At 40.2% G+C, this 19,956-nt stretch overlaps 1 protein-coding gene across 1 annotated transcript; it reads right to left on the bottom strand.

The window, feature by feature from the left end:
• Positions 1-2,081: 2,081 nt before the first annotated feature.
• SLC25A32 (solute carrier family 25 member 32) lies at positions 2,082-19,807 on the bottom strand. The gene is made up of 7 exons (XM_065399430.1): positions 19,630-19,807; positions 15,455-15,605; positions 11,104-11,189; positions 9,705-9,865; positions 3,890-4,003; positions 2,937-3,082; positions 2,082-2,243 (listed from the first exon to the last, which is right to left on the bottom strand). The coding sequence occupies exons 1-7, from the start codon at positions 19,805-19,807 to the stop codon at positions 2,108-2,110; spliced, it is 972 nt and encodes a 323-aa protein (XP_065255502.1). The 3' UTR covers positions 2,082-2,107.
• Between the last annotated feature and the right edge of the window lie 149 nt (positions 19,808-19,956).

The raw sequence follows: 19,956 nt of genomic DNA, 5'->3' as shown, positions 1-19,956 counted from the left end.
ATGTACCCTGGATCCTGACCCCTGGGATGCCACTGCTGTTTCAAATGTTCTTCTCCCATGCACAGTGCTTATGGTGGAAGACTACATATGGACTCATGCATTTCTGCTGTGGTGTCAAGTAGTACTCTGAATAAAAAGAACAAGGAGAACTTGTGGCACCTTAGAGACTAACAAATTTATTTAGGCATAAGTTTTGTAAGCAAAAACTCACTTCATCAGATGCATGGAGTGAAAAATACAATAGGTACACACACATACACACACACACACTAACCCAGGAACCTATCCTTGCAACAAAGCCCTTTGCCAACTCTGTCCATATATCTATTCAAGGGACACCATCATAGGACCTAATCACATCAGCCACACCATCAGGGGCTTGTTCACCTGCACATCTACCAATGTGATATATGCCATCATGTGCCAGCAATGCCCCTCTGCCATGAACATTGGCCAAACCGGACAGTCTCTACACAAAAGAATAAATGGACACAAATCAGATGTCAAGAATTATAACATTCAAAAACCAGTTGGAGAACACTTCAGCCTCCCTGGACACTCAATTACAGACCTAAAAGTCGCAATTCTTCAACAAAAAAAACTTAAAAACCAGACTCCAATGAGAAACTGCAGAACTGGAATTAATTTGCAAACTGGACATCATTAAATTAGGCTTGAATAAAGACTGGGAGTGGATGGGTCATTACACAAACTAAAAACTATTTCCCCATACTAATTTTTCTCCCCTACTGTTACTCACGCCTTTTTGTAAACTGTTTGAAATGGGCCATCCTGATTATCACTACAAAAGCTTTTTTTCCTCCTGCTGATAATAGCCCACCTTCATTGATTTGTCTCGTTAGAGTTGGTATGGCAACTCCCATCTTTTCATGTCCTCTATGTATGTATGTGTGTGTGTGTGTGTGTGTGTGTGTGTACACACACACACACACACTGTATTTTCCACTCCATGCATCTGATGAAGTGGGTTTTTACCCACGAAAGCTTATGCCCAAATAAATTTGTTAGTCTCTACGGTGCCACAAGTATTCCTCGTTCTTTTTGCTGATACAGACTAACACGGCTATCACTCTGAAACTCTGAATAAATAAGACCAACATTTTGAAATAGCCATCTTTAAAATAAGACTTTGAAAACTGCTGTTATTTACAAAAACTAGTGCAAAAGCACCAAGCTATTTGTTAAACATGTCTATGTGTCTGAACATGTCCTTTTACTTCAATGTAAACTCAACCTGGAGTTTACATGTAATCTCTGTAACTAAGTGAGAGAATTTGTCTTTCCCTCTAAGAGGAAAAAAGTGGAGAAGTGGCCAGTGACACATTAACTGCTGATTTAGGTCTGATGCTGCAAAAATTTTGCAAGATGCCTTGGACATTATACTAAAACTGGAGATTTATCAGATTTTAATATAATGGGCTGGGTGAAAGCCCTTCTCCTCACTGTCTCCAGCTACACTGTACCTTAAAGGTACTCTAAATGTTTGTGCTGTCCCCGCCCCCGCAGTCTCCTCCAGTGAGTCAGGGATTGCACTGCGCACACACTGCAATCAGGGCATTTGTAATTCTGAAACCTGACAAATTACACATGGATGGGATTTAGAAAACTCCAGACCACCATGAGGACAAACGTGTACACAGTTCTGTGGGGAGACCGCCAAACAGAGGCCCTGTGTTTGATAGATCTGGAACCTATCACAACTTTTGATGTCCTCACAACCCCACTCAATTAACCCTGGACATCATCAGGTTCTTGCTCTTGTATAGGAAAAGATGATTTAGAGAGATCAGTTAATCGAAGGACATAGCTGTTGCAAGTCTGCCTTTATCCAGTCACTGTGCTGTTTTAAGGTTGGGATGGGAACAGCTGTTTCAGGCAGAGGCTGCTGATTCACGGAAAAGAGGGGTCAGGAGAGCCCCAATAGAAGAGAAGGCAGTTTGGATTTTCTGATCCCCAAATTCTTGCATTGATTACTGGAGCAGTTCACAATCTCAAGCTAGACAGTTGTACAATATTTCTCTCGGATTACAAGTTTCAAAAAATAAAGGACAGTAAACTCCTTTGGATGCAAATTCCTAGCTTTAATTTAATGGTTCTCTTTTCTAAAATTAAGCAAAAAATTAGATACATTTTCATACACTACAAAGGTGATACAGCAGGCAGGAGTCACTCTGATCACATTGGGGATGATTCCTTTGTAAAATCCATGAACTCCTTCTTTCCTTTGGGGGGGAGAAAAAGGGCATTTTTAAGCACATTTGAATGAAAAAAAATCACTGAGACAAACAAACGTGGAAGCCCCCAATGTCTCTCCCCGCCCCCAATATACAGTCTTACACCTCTCCCGTGTCTTCAAATTCTAGCACCTGTGCAACCGCACAGAGACTACAAAGAGTTTGTACAGATTTAAGTAAGTTCAGGTCTACACTACAGATCTATAGCAGTATAACTACGTCACTCAGGGGTTCGCAAGTGCCACACCCCTGAGCAACGTAGTTATACTGATCTAACCCTCTGTGTAGAAACCGCTATGTCAATGGGAGACCGTCTCCCATCAACATAGGTACCGCCTCTCGGGGAGGTGGATTAACTACACTGAGAGGAGAAGCTCTCCCAATAGCGTGTTAGCGTCTTCACTCAAGTGCTGCAATGGCACACCAGTGCAGCTGTGCCAATGTAGTGCTGTACGTGAAGACAAGCCCTAAGTAAATAACTGTTGAGCAGGTGATGCACTAGGAGGAACAGAATCCAATTCACACTTGGCCCTGCAGAACCAACACAGCCAACAGAAAAAAACAGTAATAAAAATGTGTCACTGAAGTCAGCAGCCACAACACTGACTACACACCGGGAGCAGATCTGTTGATTAAGGTGATGTCATTTTCAGAATTGCATTTTTACTTCTCTATGCCTACCTCCACGTCCTGCGAATAACATCAACCATTCCAGAGTACCTATTGTGTTGATCCTGAAGACGAGCTCGCACTACTTGATATGGGTATGTTGCTGACACAGCAAATATTTTGGATAGTGCTGCCATGGTAATGTATTCTAAAGCAGTCTAAAATTATAAGAAAGTTACCAATGTTAGTTTAAGTCAAATTACAAATAACTAAATAAAATGCTGGGAACTATCAAACTGCTTTTTAAAGCATGAACAGAGCAGTACTCTAGATTTTTTTTCCTATAAGAAGGGCATACAAGTTCCAATAAGTGCTGATGTTTATTACACATTAATACTGGCATTAGAGGTACTTATTTTGGTGTAAAAACTGATTATACTGATGTTCTCATTTATACCACAAGTTCAATAGCATACTTAAGTAATATCCTAAAAAGTATATTATAAATTATTTTTTTGGTACAGTTACTTTTTTATTTGTTTATATTTGTGGAACTACAAACATTCTCCCAAAATATCAGAGGGGTAGCCGTGTTAGTCTGGATCTGTAAAAAGCGAGAAAGAGTCCTGTGGCACCTTATAGACTAACAGATGTATTGGAGCATAAGTTTTCGTGGGTGAATACCCACTTTGTCAGACGCAACAAAAGTTAATTTAAAAACAAAACAAACAAGATTTCCCAAGTTCTCAAATGAAAAGTGGATTTCCCCAACATGTAAAAACAGTGCTAATTGGCTGGTGATGAGGTAATTTGTACTAAAAGCTGAAAGTGAAAAAACTGAGTATTTTCCTTATTTTTCCTGTGTGATCTGTCAAAAGTTAATAGAACATTAATAGCTAATACAATTGGTAGTTTGTGGCAATTGCACAACAGTACAGTCTCATCTGATCTGTGTTCTAGACATTTCTGGTTTCCAAATACTCTCATACTATAAAAGATAAATGTTTCCATTTAAGGCAACTTACCAATTTTGTATCCAATAGTCTGTTTCTATGTTTATTGTATCTCAATTTCAGATCTTCATATGCCATGAACTGAAGTGCTCCATGTGAAGTTCCAAACAGACCAGGCACAAACCCCTAGAACATTTTTATTTAAAAAAAAAAAAAAAAAAAAAAAAAGGTTAATCTGTAATCCTTGAAAGCTAGACAACCTGCTTGCATCATTGTATTCCAACATACGCTCTGCGCTCCCCTCCTAATACACACAACTCAGACATTTATACTGTTGTAAAACCTAAAGGCTACAACCAGGTTCGACCCTGTTGTGCTACACACCATACAAACACATCTATCTAAACATCAGCCCCTGCCACAAAGAGTTTACAGCAGTAACACCCCCCCCCCCCCTCCTTGCCATAAGGGGATGAAACTTATCTGGGCCAGCCAGGGCCAAAGATTGCTTCCCAGAAGTGTTGCTGCCCTGTTGTCAGGCAACCCTCTCTTAAGCAGAGAGGAGGCTGGAGGGAGGGAACTAAACCAGCAGCCCCAGATGTCCTGACAGAGAGGACCTTTGATTGGTTCTCTACCCCAGGGATCTGGGAGAGAGAAAATGGTTCTGTATCCCTCTGGGGTGACAGTTTAGATAGACAAGGTGGGTGAGGCAATATCTTGTATTGCACCAACCTGTGTTGGTGGGGGAGAGACAAGCTTTCCAGCTATACAGAGTTCTTCTAAATAAAATTAAATTAAAAATATTACCTCACCCACCTTGTGTCTCTAATATCCTGGGACCAGCACGGCTAAAACCACTGCAAATAGCTGAGAAAGATACAAGGAGGAGGTAGCCCCTCCTTTGAGGTGACAGAGGAAAGGGTCGAGAGAGATGGTGGCAAAGAGCACCAGAGAGGAAGGGCGCATCCAGCTCCCCTCACAGATTGACTTTTTTTTCCAATTTTCCCAATCCTCAGTTGGGAAACTCCATCAAACTGGGTTCCCACAGGGCCTGCTATGCCACTGTGAGGGCAGTGACTGCCTGACGGACAGTTCAGCTGGCTGCCACAGCCAACAGCCTGATCACTAACACTTACCTCACCTGAGAGGAAAAGCAGAAAGCTCATATCTAAGATTGTTACCCCAGGAGAGAAGGATTCAGATCATCCCTTGGAGCTGAAAAGCTATTTCCGAGATTCAAATTGCTGTGTGGATCATTGGACCCCTCAGACAAGACACCAGGCCACAGTGCCTGCAATGTCTACAAGTGCACCACTGACAGGTACCTGGACATGGGACTTACACTTTAGAGCAGTGGTTCTCAAACTTCTGTACTGGTGATCCCTTTTACATAGCAAGCCTCTGAGTGCGACCCCCGCCCTTATAAATTAAAAACACTTTTTAATATATTTAACACCATTATAAATGCTGGAGGCAAAGTGAGGTTTGGGGTGGAGGCTGACAGCTCGCGACCCTCCATGTAATAACTTCGTGACCCCCTGAGGGGTCCTGACCCCCAGTTTGAGAACCCCTGTGTTAGAGGGCTGACATAACTAGAGTCAGGGAGACTTTGTGGGTGGTTGTGTTAAGTGACCAAAAGAGAAATAAAAAGAGGTTTATGGCATCCTCTACAGATGGCTGCGTATATATTTTAAAAATCTATCCATGTTCATATATATTTATTTAGTATATCTTGTTCTTGACATTTTTTTGTTATAATTTCTATTGTTTATATAAAGCTTATTGGAGCTGTTTGGTAATTTGAGAATTATGTATTTATTTATGAATGGAGTATGGTATCGAGTTAGGGTGGCTTACCCATTATTTCCCCAGGAGGCACCGCCGATGGAGTAGCAGTTTGAATAATCCAGATCTCCAGTGCAGGAGTCATGAGTTCAACACGGAGACCCACAATGGGAGAATGATCCTGGACCTCAGGAGGTCAAGCACACCCCACCCCTCCTGAGTGTGTAACCTCTGAGGTGCTTGGGGGGTGCAGAGCAGGGAGAAGTCAGGTCTTTTAAACTATGCTACAAGTGGACAAGACAAATAATTGGCCAGGGGAGACAAGGTAACAAATCCAACAGAATGGGTTCAGGTTCTTAGCCAGTTAGTAGCAGTGATCACTACTTGCCAGTCACCTACCTGCTATCAGGTTGCGTTCTTGTGAATACATCACAGAATGGCTGGCCCTTTAAGGGAAACTGGGTCCAGCAATTCTGCAAGTTTTATCAGTAGTAATTTTATATTATTTATTTGTTGCTGATGAAAATGCTGAATAGCGTCGGGCCTACCACCAATCCCTGTGGAACCCCACTAGAAATACCCCTATATTCAACAATTCCTCACGGACTACTTTTTGAGATCCATCAGTTATTCACTTCTTAATCCATTTAATGTGAATTCTATAGAGACTATATAATGCTAATTTTTTTTATGAGAATGTTGTGTGATACTACGTATATTATATCTATGCAGTTACCTTTATCAACCAAACTTGTAATCTCAAAGATGAAGAATATCAGGCTTGACAAGACCTATTTTCCCTAAAAACATGTTGACTAGCATTAATTATATTCCCATCTTTTACTACTTTGTCAGCTGAATCCAATATCAGCTTTTCCATTATTCTGCCAGATATTGATGTCAGGCTAACCAGTCTATCATTACCCAGGTTATCCTATTCGCCCTTTTTTGAATATTGGCACAATATTAGCACTCTTCCAGTCCTCTGGAATTTCCCTGATATTCAAGGTTTACTGAAAAAAGAACATCAGTGGGCCAGATTTCCTTAGCCAACTCTCTTAGGACTCTTAGAACAGGCCTGGATAACTTGCACTCAAACATATTTATCACTAGCAGATGTTGTTTAACATCCTTCTTCGTTACTAATGGACTGGAAAGTATTATCATTGTCATGTGATATGAGATCATCATCCTGCTTCTTTCTAAATACAGAACAGAAATATTTATTGAACACTTCTTCCTTTTCTCCATCATCATTAACAATTATACCATTTCAAGGGTCTACACCATTGCTAAGATTTTGTTCCTAATATAATTAAAAATGTCTTCTTATTGTCCTTAGCCCTGCCAACCATGGATTTTTTCTTTGTATTCTTTGGAATCAATGAATTATAAATTATGAAGTGCAGAAAATTGATAAGGGAAGCTATCTATTCCCTCCTTTTCCATTTATTACATTTTGCTTTTTTATTTCTAATTGCTGCTGTCACTTCATCACTGAACGGGGATGAACTTGAAGGATGCAGGTTTGGAGGCACTAAGGCCACAGGAGGAGACTGCAGTAGCCAAGGCATGAGACTTAATAAAAACCTCTGCTATAGTCACTTTCAAGATATCCTCTTGACAAAGGATTTATTGTTAATCAGCAGCTTTAATCTAAGGAAAAAAACAAAATGGGCTATACAGCTGACATGCTAACTCAAGTGATTTTATCGTGAGTTTCACAATATTTGGTGTTTTTCTTAAAACCCCAGCGCCTGGAGTCTTGTGATTATATGAGAATCTGTTTTTATTTTTTAAGTTAAGTTTTTAGCCCTAATGGTTATGGAGAAAAGCTAGAGAACATAAACCTTGAAGTCTCAAAGTCAAATAAAGAGAACCAAAAAATTAGTATATTTTAAATCTCATTATTTTTAAGCCAATCTCATGATAGTTTTTGGGCCTAAATTTGGCATGCTAAGACCTGGCAAGACCAGCCTACTGGTCAACCCTTTCAAACAAGGAAATTCTGGCAGATGAAGTCTCCAGGAGGCAATGATGGGCAGGGCATATTATGTGACAGCTAGGCTATAAACAGAGAGCTGTTCTTGCCTCAGTTTGGCAGAGCCTCTCTCTCTCTGGTCTCTTCACCAAAGAAACAACCTAGTGGATGGACTAGAGAAACAGGCAGGTGAACGGAACAGAACTCTAGAGTCAAGTATCTGAAGGAAAAGGCCTGAGGTAATACAGTAAGGGTGCAGGCTTGAGACCTGGCACTGGGCACTTGTGTTTATTTTGGGACAGCAAGCTGGGTTGAATTAAGCCTCCTTTACCCCGTATCAACAGAATGACGATGGATTGGGCCTGGGGAGGATCAAGAAAAAAACTGCTTAGTTCAGGGAAGGCAAGTTATTGAGGAACCCTGTATCAACAGGGCAAATGAATGACCAATCCCAGGCAGGTCTGAAAATTGTGGCTGCAAGGTCATCCGCACAACAGGCTAAAGAGAAAGCTGTTTCAGGGAGTGCAAAAGAAACTGTTCAGTTCAGGGAGGGCAATCCTGCGTCAGTGGGCTGTGAAAGAGATGCATTTTGCTTTTGGGATAACTAGAGTCCAGACAGGAGAACTCTTTACTGTGGTTTGGCTGGAGGGCTAGATTCCAAGTCACTCATCCACCATTCCCAAAGCTTCAAACATGGCACATAGAGGGGGAAGCAGCAGGGAAAGTCATTCTGTGCTTTTTTTTTTTTTTAAGAAATTAAAGCCTGAAGTACTCTATACTAGAATATAACAGGCTGAGACAGCCCTAATCTCAAGCAAAAGTTGCTTGATGTGGATAGTTATGTGGGTAACCTTCTTTAGATAACAGCTATTATAGGCTCTTTCAAAGGAAGAGCCTAGCTTGGATCCCTACTCTTGCAGGTAAGGTTAGCACTAGAGAGAAGCATCGAGGGCCAAAACACATACCAAACACATGGAAAATCTGAAAAGCACCCCAATGGAACAGAATTTAAGAAGTCTTAACAGATGCAAGAAATTAGAAATGATCTACATGGAACAGAACAAACATTTATCCAGGCACACCAAAAAATCCCAGAAACTTCAGGTTAAGGAGTAAGAGAAATATTTTGTTTCAGAGTTATCAGAACCTGGCATTCATTGGTACCTGCTGTAACAATCTCAGAGTACTGGGATCAGGTTTCCCTCAGCAAATAAGGGAGATGAACATTCAGTAACCTACCCATAATTGCTAAGAGACAGCAAGCCTGTTCCTCCACATTAGTTGGATCAGAAGAACCAGAGTTCTTCAGGTCTCCAAGGTATTGATGACTGTCCTAATGTCATGGCCTGAAGGAAGGGAGGCAGAATGAAGTTCAAATCAAGCTGTTATTTTGTTTCCCTAAATAAATTCTCACATAGAAAGAATAAAAGAGCCACATTTGCAGTTGTGTAGCTAGTTGTTGTAGCCAAATTTAAAATCCTACAAAATGTGTGGCTCCAGAGCTGAAGATGACACATTATAGGCCTAAATGCCTGGGAATGGGATGTGGGAGGTGACTGCAGTATTGTCCATAGTAATGGAGGGAAGATTAATAACTCTGTTTCAGTCATACTGCATTTAAGACGATGGTTGGACATCATGAGATGTCAGAAAGACAGGCAGAGAGATGGGACTGGATGAAGGAACAGTTTGATCAATATCAGCATCAATCTGCCCTAGAAATTATGCCCTGTTGCTGCCACCTCTCTCCTCCAACGACTAGAAGAGAATATTACCGAGGACAAATTCATGATTATTAAACAAAAGCAGTTCTTGATTCAACTTTTCTATTTTAGCCATAGTATTCCTCTCATCTGAGTTTCAGCCCACAACGCTTTTGTCCATGTACCTCATAGTCTCCCCTCTTCCAGTTTCACTACTGCTTATCCTTCTGCAACCTTTACTTACCATTATAAGCCTTTTTTGCTGCAATCCTCTAGTGTGGTAGAAATAGGCTTATGAGACGATGAAAGGTAGCTTTTATAGTAACATGTAACAACTTTCCAATTCCACAAGAGCCACAGTGCTATTACACCCACGATAAATTCCAGAATTCTTATTCATTATGTCAAATTATATTACCTTGTATAAGCCACGTATACCCTCCAGCTTGTATATCTTTATAAGAGCATCAAACATTCCTTTGTACTGGCGCTTTGATGAATCAATGCCAGCATCATACTGTAACACAAGCCGCGTCTTCGTTACCCATATTGGGTTTGTGATACAGAGGGTCATGACTCCTAAGAACAGATGGAAGTTAGGGTAATATTATGAATGCCACGCTGAAAGTTTGTACCATTTTGTTCAATTCAGTACAACAAACACACACCCATCCTACAAGAATACTAAACAAGAAAAATGTAGGCATTCCATTCTTTTCCTCTTAACTTTGAGACCCAATCCTACTGCAACAGTTCTGCTGAACAGAGGGTGGGAGGGGAAACTGGTATAATTTGGGGAGTCTGTGCAGAACTGCATGCTGCAGACCACAGGACTCCCTGTGTATCCTTATCCACTGGCCCCAATGTAATCTCCTCCTTTACTCCACCATGGTCCAAATGGTGGAATCGGGACATAAGAAGCTAGTTTTATTTTATATGTGCTTTAATAATCTCAATTTAGCCTTATGGTATACAAAATTTCAAAATTAAACAAGGGTGCACAGAAATAAAGTGTCCATGTAATGAACCACCTAACTCTGTCAGAATGATTAACCTGATGTAGCTTTACAGATTACTTTAAGTCATAGGATTGTGAAGTAATGACAAACTAATGATACAATTTAATGTGTAGTATTGCAACAAGAAATCCTCCAAAACTCCAAGATTACCATCTATATCAGAGAAATGTATACAAGAACATTAGAAATGATTTAGATTAAAAATTGCAGAGATCAGATATTTGTATTTTGTAGGTAAGATATTTTGAGCATTGGATTGGACCTGTAGTGTCAATCAGATCTGGAATTCAGATCCATTTAATTCTTTAAGTATTAAATATATCTGAATTCCAGATCTGATTGACACTACAGGTCCAATCCAATTCTCATTAAAGCCAATCAAGTTATTGCACTGACTTCAATGGGTGCTTGATTGGGTCCTATATCTGCTTTTGTGTGTCTTGTAAGTATTCAAAATTAACATTAATACATTATATTACAAGGATGTGTTTAATAAATTTTGGCCTTTTATTGCCCAGCTGCATATAGGTAGGTTATGCACTAGAATTTGTATAAAATATTAAGAAAAGAGGGCTATGCAGCCATAAAACATTTTAGTGGCTGCTATTTGTGAATAAAAATGTAAAACACACAGCTGTCCAACCAAACAATATTAATTATTACTTTGTAAGTGAATGCAGCTGGACTGAAACACTTGCACTTGCCATCTGGAAGAAAACGAAACATTGACAGACAAAGGCAAAAACAGCATATGGACAGGCTGAAGGTAAACATTAATCTCGTTAGCATTTTCCTCACCGGCCTCAGCAGCTGACACTAGGTGCTCCGTTGCACCAAGACTTTCTAGCTTTCTTTCCTCCTTATAGGCTTTGATGGCATTATAGCTGGAAGAGGTAAAACATATTTAGATAGAAGAAATACAGATCATTTAGGAAAAGGTTTTTAAAGATTATATATTACTTTATGCACCATTGCCCTTAGAGAGCACACAGAGTCAGAGATTAACCTGTCTCAGTCAGATGCAATACAAGTTGCTGAATTGTAGCTTTAGGCTATTTAAATATATTTTACAACAGAACCCTTTAAAATGCCAGAATATTCCTAGATGACAACAATGGGACTGCACCCTGTAACTTTTATCTGAACTGAAAAATTAGTTTGTGTGAGATGTTTGTAAGACAAAAGACTGCCTCTTCATAAAACCTAGGCAGTAGGTATTTATTTTCTAGCACTACATTATATCAATCTTTATCTACTGGATTGAGCTCATGCACTCTGGTCTGCATTCTGGATTTTGAATGAACTTTCACTGGGAGGTGAACAAGTGGAAGTCAGAAGAGAATAAGTTCTAGATAATCAGTAGAATAGTTTTGCACAAATAACTGTCCTCTACTTTGTTTGAATCAACAGGAAATCAGTTTGCCATTTTATAGTTAATGAACAAATTTAAGATACTTTACATTGAAGAAAAGGCCCCAAAGAGCAAAAAACCATCAGCTCACAAAAAATTCTGAGAAGCTGACTTGCACACATTGATTTCTTTATGCATGTCTTAAATGCTTTCAGCTTCAGCAGACTAAATAATTTAAAATGCCTATTTAATTCCTAATATCTGTCCAAGTTTAGGTTCTTATTTTCTATTTAGCATAAATTATTTCAGGTTCTAGAAAAAAAGATTCATGATACTTGACAATAAGAACTGCCATTCTGGGTCAGACCATGGTCCATCTTTCCTAGTATCCTGTCCCCAGTGGTGGCCTGTACCAGAGCTTCAGGGGGAAAAGTACAGAATAGGGCAATTACAGAGTGATCCACTCCATCCTCAAAAAGAACAGGAGTACTTGTGGCACCTTAGAGACTAACAAATTTATTTGAGCATAAGCTTTCGTGGGCTACAACCCACTTCTTCGGATGCATAGAATGGAACATATATTGAGGAGATATATATACACATACAGAGAGCATGAAAAGGTGGGAGTTGTCTTACCAACTCTGAGAGGCCAATTAAGAGGAAAAAAATCTTTTGAAGTGATAATCAAGATAGCCCAGTACAGACAGTTTGATAAGAAGTGTGAGAATACTTACGTGGGGAGATAGATTCAATGTTTGTAATGGCTCAGCCATTCCCAGTCTCTATTCAAGCCTAAGTTGATTGTATCTAGTTTGCATATCAATTCAAGCTCAGCAGATTCCTGATGTCAGATACATTGGCCAAACCGGACAGTCTCTACGCAAAAGAATTAATGGACACAAATCTGACATCAGGAATCATAACATTCAAAAACCAGTAGGAGAACACTTTAACCTGTCTGGTCATTCAATGACAGACCTGCGGGTGGCAATTTTGCAACAGAAAAGCTTCAAAAACAGTCTCCAACGAGAAACTGCTGAGCTTGAATTGATATGCAAACTAGATACAATCAACTTAGGCTTGAATAGAGACTGGGAATGGCTGAGCCATTACAAACATTGAACCTATCTCCCCACGTAAGTATTCTCACACTTCTTATCAGACTGTACTGGGCTATCTTGATTATTACTTCAAAAGTTTTTTTTCCCTCTTACTTAATTGGCCTCTCAGAGTTGGTAAGACAACTCCCACCTTTTCATGCTCTCTGTATGTGTATATATATCTCCTCAATATATGTTCCATTCTATGCATCCGAAGAAGTGAGTTGTAGCCCACGAAAGCTTATACTCAAATAAATTTGTTAGTCTCTAAGGTGCCACAAGTACTCCTGTTCTTTTTGTGGATACAGACTAACACGGCTGCTACTCTGAAACCACTCCATCCTGTTCTCCACTCTTGGTTTCTGATGGTCACAGGTTAAGGGTTACCCCGAGCATGGGGTTTCATCCCTGACCATCTTGGTTAACAGTCATTGATGGACCAATTCTCCATGAACCAATCCAGTTCTTTTTTGAACCCAGTTATACTTTTGGCCATCACAACATCCCATGGCAATAAATTCCACAGATTAATTGCACGTTGTGTGAAAAGTACTTCCTCATTTGTATTAAACCTGTTGTTTATCAATTTCATAGGTGACCCCTGGTTTTTGGATAGTGTGAAAGGGTTTCATTTTTCTATTCACTTTCTCCACACTATTCATGATTTTATAGACCTCTCTCATATCCCTCCTTAGAAGTCTCCTTTCCAAGCTGAACAGCCCCAATCTGTTTAGTCTCTCCTCATATGGAAGCCATTCCATACCCTTGATTATCTTTGTTGTTCTTCTCTGAACCTTTTCCAGTTCCACTATATCCTTTTTGAGAGGAGGCAAACAGAACTGGACACAGTATCCCAGGTGTGGACACATCATGGATTTATAAAGTGGTATTATATCTTCTGCCTTATTTTCTATCCCCTTCCTAATAGTTCCTAACATACGGAGAGACTTTTAGATTGCTACTGCGCATGGAGTGGAAGTTTTCAGAGAACTATCCATGGTTACTCCAAGATCTTACTTAATTTGCCATTTTGTTACCCAGTTTTGTGAGATTCCTCTGTAACTCCTCAAAGTCTGCTTTAGACTGAACTATCTTGAATAATTTTGTATCATCAGCAAACTTTGCCGCTTCACAGTTCACTCCTGTAGCGGGGTGGTCACCCGGCTCCCGCCTTAAAGGGCATGATACAGTAACAGTTTTCAAATAATGTTAAGCGCCATTATAAAGAGAACAGTGATCAATTGTTCTCCACATTCACTGATGGTAGGACAAGTAGTAATCAGCTTAACCTATAGCAAGGGAGATTTAGGTTAGATGTTAGGAATTAAGAAAAACTTTCTAACTATAAGGAAATTAAATATTAGAATAGGTTACTACGGGAATTTATGGAATCCCTGTCATGGAAAGATTTTAAGAACAGGTTAGACAAACAACTATTAGGCATAGTCTAGATATACTTGCTCCTGCCTCAGTGTGGAGGGATGGACTACATGATCTTGAGGACCTTTCTAGACCTACACTGCTATGTTTTCTATGTTTGCTGACAAAATTTTAAAGAAAGTCGAACCAATGATCTGGTCAAAGTCACTGGCTAAGCACCTGGAACCAGAGTTTGCTGAAGTGATAAACCAGCTATTGACAGCAGTACCCTCTTCTGCAGGTGCAGAGACAATATTTTTCATTTTAGTCTATTCAAATAGTTCAATGACTAGTTCAGTCAAAGTTAAGAATCTGATTGGAAGTTGGAAAAACAAAACAAAACAAAACAAAAAAAAAAACCAGGAAAACTTGTTTCCCCTCTTCCAATCCATGAATAAAAATGGGGTGTGAGGATAAGATCTACTAGTTCTAAAATCTTGAAGGACATGGTGACCAGAAATAATCGTGTCAATTCACTAATTACAGACAGTATTTCCTTAATAAAGCAATACGTTTTAAATATAAAACATGTTTTGATAATCTTTTTCTTGTGTATCCAGTACATTTAAGGTAGTTTTATTTAACTAATAAAAACTATTTTAAAATGCTGTTTTTGTGTACTTTTACTTGAATTTCAATTTCCATTCAAATACTTAGAAAATATGCATATAAAAATTAATAATCTAATAAAGAAAATGCATAATTCACAATTTTCTAATAAAAAATCTAAGAAACCCAAGACTCTGAATGTGTTTTACACTAAATAATTGCTTAAGTAAGTGTATAGACATAGTGCATTCTCCTGGTTAGCAAAAACTACCCCATTTCATGTCAAGGTTTATCTAGTCGTAAATCAACATTTTTGAATGGTTATACCAACCAATGAGAATGAACCTTTCTTTAGGAAAATAACTAAAGTACAAACGCAAGACAACATTAAAAATGCTTACATTAAATCCGAGTCTCCTGCTTGTAAAATAAATCATGAATACAGTTGGTTAAAGGATGATTAAAACTGATTTAAATCAATCCACCCTGGTTCCAATCCAGTACTCTATTTACTAGGCCACGCTACCCTCCTAGGTATGCACTATATTTTACAAAAGTTACAGGTCCCTGTCCTAAACTGCTTACAGTCTAAATAAGACTTAAAATAGCAAGTGATGACAAAGGGAAACATTTATATTTATGCACCCTCACCATCTCCCCAAAATCAAAGTGCAACCTACATTCAAGGATCACTTTGCATAGAACATTAATATTCTACAGATCCACTTACAAGAAAAAGTAGAGTCCCCAGGAGGCACCTGCACCCCAAATGTTTGGAGTTACCCCTTTGTACAGGCCACGTAGTCCTTCATGCTTCCAGACAGTGGTCAAACAGTGTAGAATCCCATTGTATTTTGGTCTCAATTCCAACCCGTCACTCACTATTTAAAAAAGAGATTACATTGAAAAAAAAAAAATCATTCCATAAAGAGTGAAAGCGAGCTGTATAAAAACTACAAAGCAAATAACTTTTTCTCTAGGCTGAACAGGGAAATGTGCAGTATTAAAGAAAGTTGTAGTGAACCCGCTGGCATAGCTATTTACACTAGAACGTCAGAGTTACAAAAAGTTTATGAATGGAGGTTTTGTTCGTAACTCTGAAATGTTCATAACTGTGAACAAAACATTATGGTGGTTCTTTCAAAGGTTTACAACTGAACATTGACTTAATACAGCTTTGCAACTTAGTATGCAGGAGAAAAATGCTGCTTTTAACTATCTGAATTTAAATGAAACAAGCACAGAAACAGTTTCCTTACCTTGTCAAATCTTTTTTTAAACTTTCCCTTTATATTTTTTAGCATGTAATAAACTACTGCACTTGTATTTACTTTCTCTCTTCCCCGCCCCGCCCGCTGCTGCCTGATTGCATACCTCTGGTTCCAAATGAGGTGTGTGGTTGACTGATCAGTTCGTAACTCTGGTGTTTGTAACTCTGAGGTTCTACTGTAGCTGTATTCCAAAGGTGAATGTGAGTTAGGGTTAGGGGAACTTTACAACGGATTGATGCAGTTGTCCTGCAGACCTCCTATGGTCAACAGGATGGAAGCGCCTCTCACTTAGAAGGTAACTCTGCTGCTGCGTACCTTAGATGAGTAGCATCCTTGACTTAAAGCATTTTGTCAGTTTTGCAGAGGATGGCGTTTGTCTTCTTTTCTTAATGGCCCTAAGAGTTTTATGCTACATCTAACCTATAATCTGAGATTTTTGTGGTCCTCTACGAATACTACTTTTTCCCCCCAGAAGATTTTGGTCCCTTGGAATTTTTATTATGACTTTAGCAAGAAATCCCCCATTTAAAATGTATCATCCATGTTGGAAGTATGATTTTCAAAGGTCATGATCTGGTGAATTCAAAATCAGTTTTTACCAGAACAATCAAAGGCTATTTCCATGCTAAATTCTAATTTTTTCTCTACCACTCCTCACTAGCTGGGCTGCATTGCATTTTTTTTTTTTAATTGGAAAGTGTATCCTTGGCCCTTTTCTATTCATCAGCTGAACTGTTTTTGCCCAAACTTTCAAAGACATTCACCTTAAGAAAAGATGGAAGTATGGAGAGTTTTAGCCTGATAGATTTCAGATGGAACAGAAATGTTTGTGTAGCCTTGACTATAGCCACTATAGCAGTTGCTACTGCTCTAACTATAATGTAAGACTATAAAATTGATGGCTACAGTATTTGCGACACCAGGAATTTACCTCGAAAGTAGGAACCAGAGGTGGGGTTTAGAGTGACCTAAACTTCAAACTAAAGCAAACTTTCCCAAGACTGTGTCACAACTAGAAAATCATCTCAAAGTTTTGCAACCAGAGTGGCTTCCTGGCCTGCTTATGCAGAGGAATTATGCCCCCATCAGAAATGGTAGTTTGGCAACTAAAACACAGACAGCATTTTCTGTTTCCATCCTCTGACTCGCCTCATGTACATAATACGTTCTGACAAAGACCAAGTTTGAAAAAAGAAATGGCTCAGCAGGACCTCAAAACAACAGGGAAGTCATAGCCTGGAACATACGTCAGGATGGTCAGTGAAGTTGTTGTTTACCCATATAATCTTAATCTCAGGTTATCAGTTTAATTTCACTTTAATGTCTTCTTAACCACCCTAATTAAACCTAATTAGATCTTTGGGGTGTAGGAGCTCCTACCCTAAACCTGTTTTTAAACTTTCACTTTAATAGTTTAGGTTTTTTTAATCACTATCCTAATTTCTCAGTCCCTAATTCCACTTCCTGGTTGAAGGCAGAGGCTGGAGACTCTTCTGGGTTCAACCCTGGCTCAGGGAGAGGGAAGGGATAGCTCAGTGGTTTGAGCATTGGCCTGCTAAACCCAGGGTTGTGAGTTCAATCCTTGAGGGGGCGGGGGGGGGGGGGATCTGTCAGGGACAGTACTTGGTCCTGCTAGTGAAGGCAGGGGACTGGACTCAATGATCTTTCAAGGTCCCTTTTATTAGGTAAATGAAAATTTACTTCCATTCCATCTACACTGTTTCAGTGAGAATCCAGCTTGGTGGGGAGGACACATATTTGGCATCAGAGTTCCAACCAATAATTCAGGGGGACAGCTCAAACCCACTGGTTGACTGGTGATGTTGTGGGGCTTACACCCACCACCTGTGGCCACAAGCAGCAGGAATCACATGGAGCACTGGAGTTTTTATCATTGGATGAGGCCTTGGTGCAGAAAAAAACCCTGAGACATCAGCATGCTCCCTCCACCTATTATTTCTGGGAATCAGAAAAGAGCATGTGAAGGGCCCATTCCGGTGAGGGAAGGAGTCCAAGTCTCAGTGGTTTGGGATACAGACTTTTGTCCAGTCACACCATAAAGCTCTTGAGAAACAGACAGCATCCAAAACTTGGGAAATCACAAATACAATCTAAAATGGAACGATCAAAGCCCAAGAACAAAGATGGAATGCAAAACTTACAGGCAGTTAGGAATAACAGCTGGGCTGAGGTATAGAGAAGTTTTAGCTAACTATCACTGCCAAACTAAGGCAAAAATGTGATAGTAGATGTCAGGGAAAGTAAGACTTAGAAGGGTGGAAGGAGACAAGATTTAGAGGAAGGGACACTGTCCTGTTAAAAAAAATATCTTGTGTTACCAGCCCTTTAAGGCTACCGAAACTAGTTTATTTTTCACCACCTATGCTATCTAGTTCTAATGTATCAATGAGATATTCATAATAAAAAGAAATCTAGTCAATTTTGCTTCTACTTAGTCAGCTGCATTTTCCAGTGTCCATATGCTAGGCACAATGCTCCTTCTGTAACTGTAAGAAAAAGTGTTTAAATCCACACCAAAAAAGTACAATTCCACTTGAATCTTTAAATGTTACAGAAAACATATTTTGTAAAACTCTTCAAAAATTCACATTTACTTTTGGAGGCTAAATTATCCACAAATCCATTTAAAATAAATGTAAAGAAATGAGTCAGTTATTTAACCTATATATAAACTGATGTGATAAAATAGAGGCTTCAAAGGAACAACTCATCAGCAACATCAACAGTAGCTCATCTGGAAGAGGATGACACCCTTCTCTGCAGAAAATCTGCAATTCCAACTTCATTCTTTGCTGACCAGCACCACAGCCTATAACAATGGGGCTAAATTAAATACTCTTTTGCCTCGACTATTTAATTGATTGGATATAAAGACAGTAAAACTGCCCAGTTATGTACCATGGGAAAGTCAATGTAACGCATATGGAATTTAATATTGGATATAAAATCCAAACAAGATAACCGAATACTTGTTATAATGGTGTATTAAGGTTAAGTGTATTTTGATGGGTGCTTAGATCCAGTCAGTGTAACAAGATAGCAGTGGTTCTTAAACTTTTGTACTGGTGAACCATTTCACATAGCAAGCCTCTGACTGCAACCCCTTTTATAAATTAAAAACACTTTTTAATATATTTAACACCATTATAAATACTAGAAGCAAAGCAAGGTTTGGGGTGGGGGCTGACAGCTCGCGATCCTCCATGTAATAACGCAGTGACCCCCAGACAATCCCTGAGTTAAAGTTTAGTGTCATTTAGTATTGTGCTGAATCGTGCTTATAGTAGATTCTCAATCCCAGGCTTTGCTGTCATTGCAGCCCTCTCCCCCGTCCCCTCAATATTGTCTTGAGATGTGGCTGGTTTCCGACACCCGCAGGCGCCGGTGAAGGAGAGCGGGCACGCACTATGCCCCTTCGCAGCTAGCTAAAACACTCCAGCAGTATGGCCAATCTATGCTCTGAAGCGAAGGTGGGAAGAAGCAGATCGGAAGCCAGGCTGCGCTACAAATTGTGCCTCAGTTTCCCCAGTGGGAGTGGCTCCCGCAGCGTGGGGGCCACCCAGGGAGGGTGCCCCCTCTACAGGGAACGGGGGGAGCAGGGGGTCCGCCTCACCTGCGAAGCGGATCTTCACCAGGTCCAGCGGATGCAGCACCAGGGTGGAGACGACGCCGCCACTCAGACCCGCCACGAGGTTCTCGTACCGCACGTGTCTGAACAGGGGCCGCAAGGGCGGGGCCGGCGGGGACTCCACCGCGCACACCGGCCCCCGCGTGCCCGGAGCCGCACTCATCAGCACTCGGCCACCAGGCCGGCAGCCCCGCGACAGAAACACAGGACGTGGGCGGGCGAGCCCGCGGCGCCGGCCAAGCTCCCTTGCTGGTGGGTGGAGCCGGGCCACACACGTGAGCAGGGGCGAGACACGAAGACCTTTGCCCCAGG

Source organism: Emys orbicularis, chromosome 2, assembly GCF_028017835.1.
Source record: "Emys orbicularis isolate rEmyOrb1 chromosome 2, rEmyOrb1.hap1, whole genome shotgun sequence".
Classification (NCBI taxonomy): Eukaryota; Metazoa; Chordata; order Testudines; family Emydidae; genus Emys; species Emys orbicularis.
The sequence above is the reverse complement of the archived record's forward strand: the minus strand, read 5'-3'. Positions and strand labels throughout refer to the sequence as shown.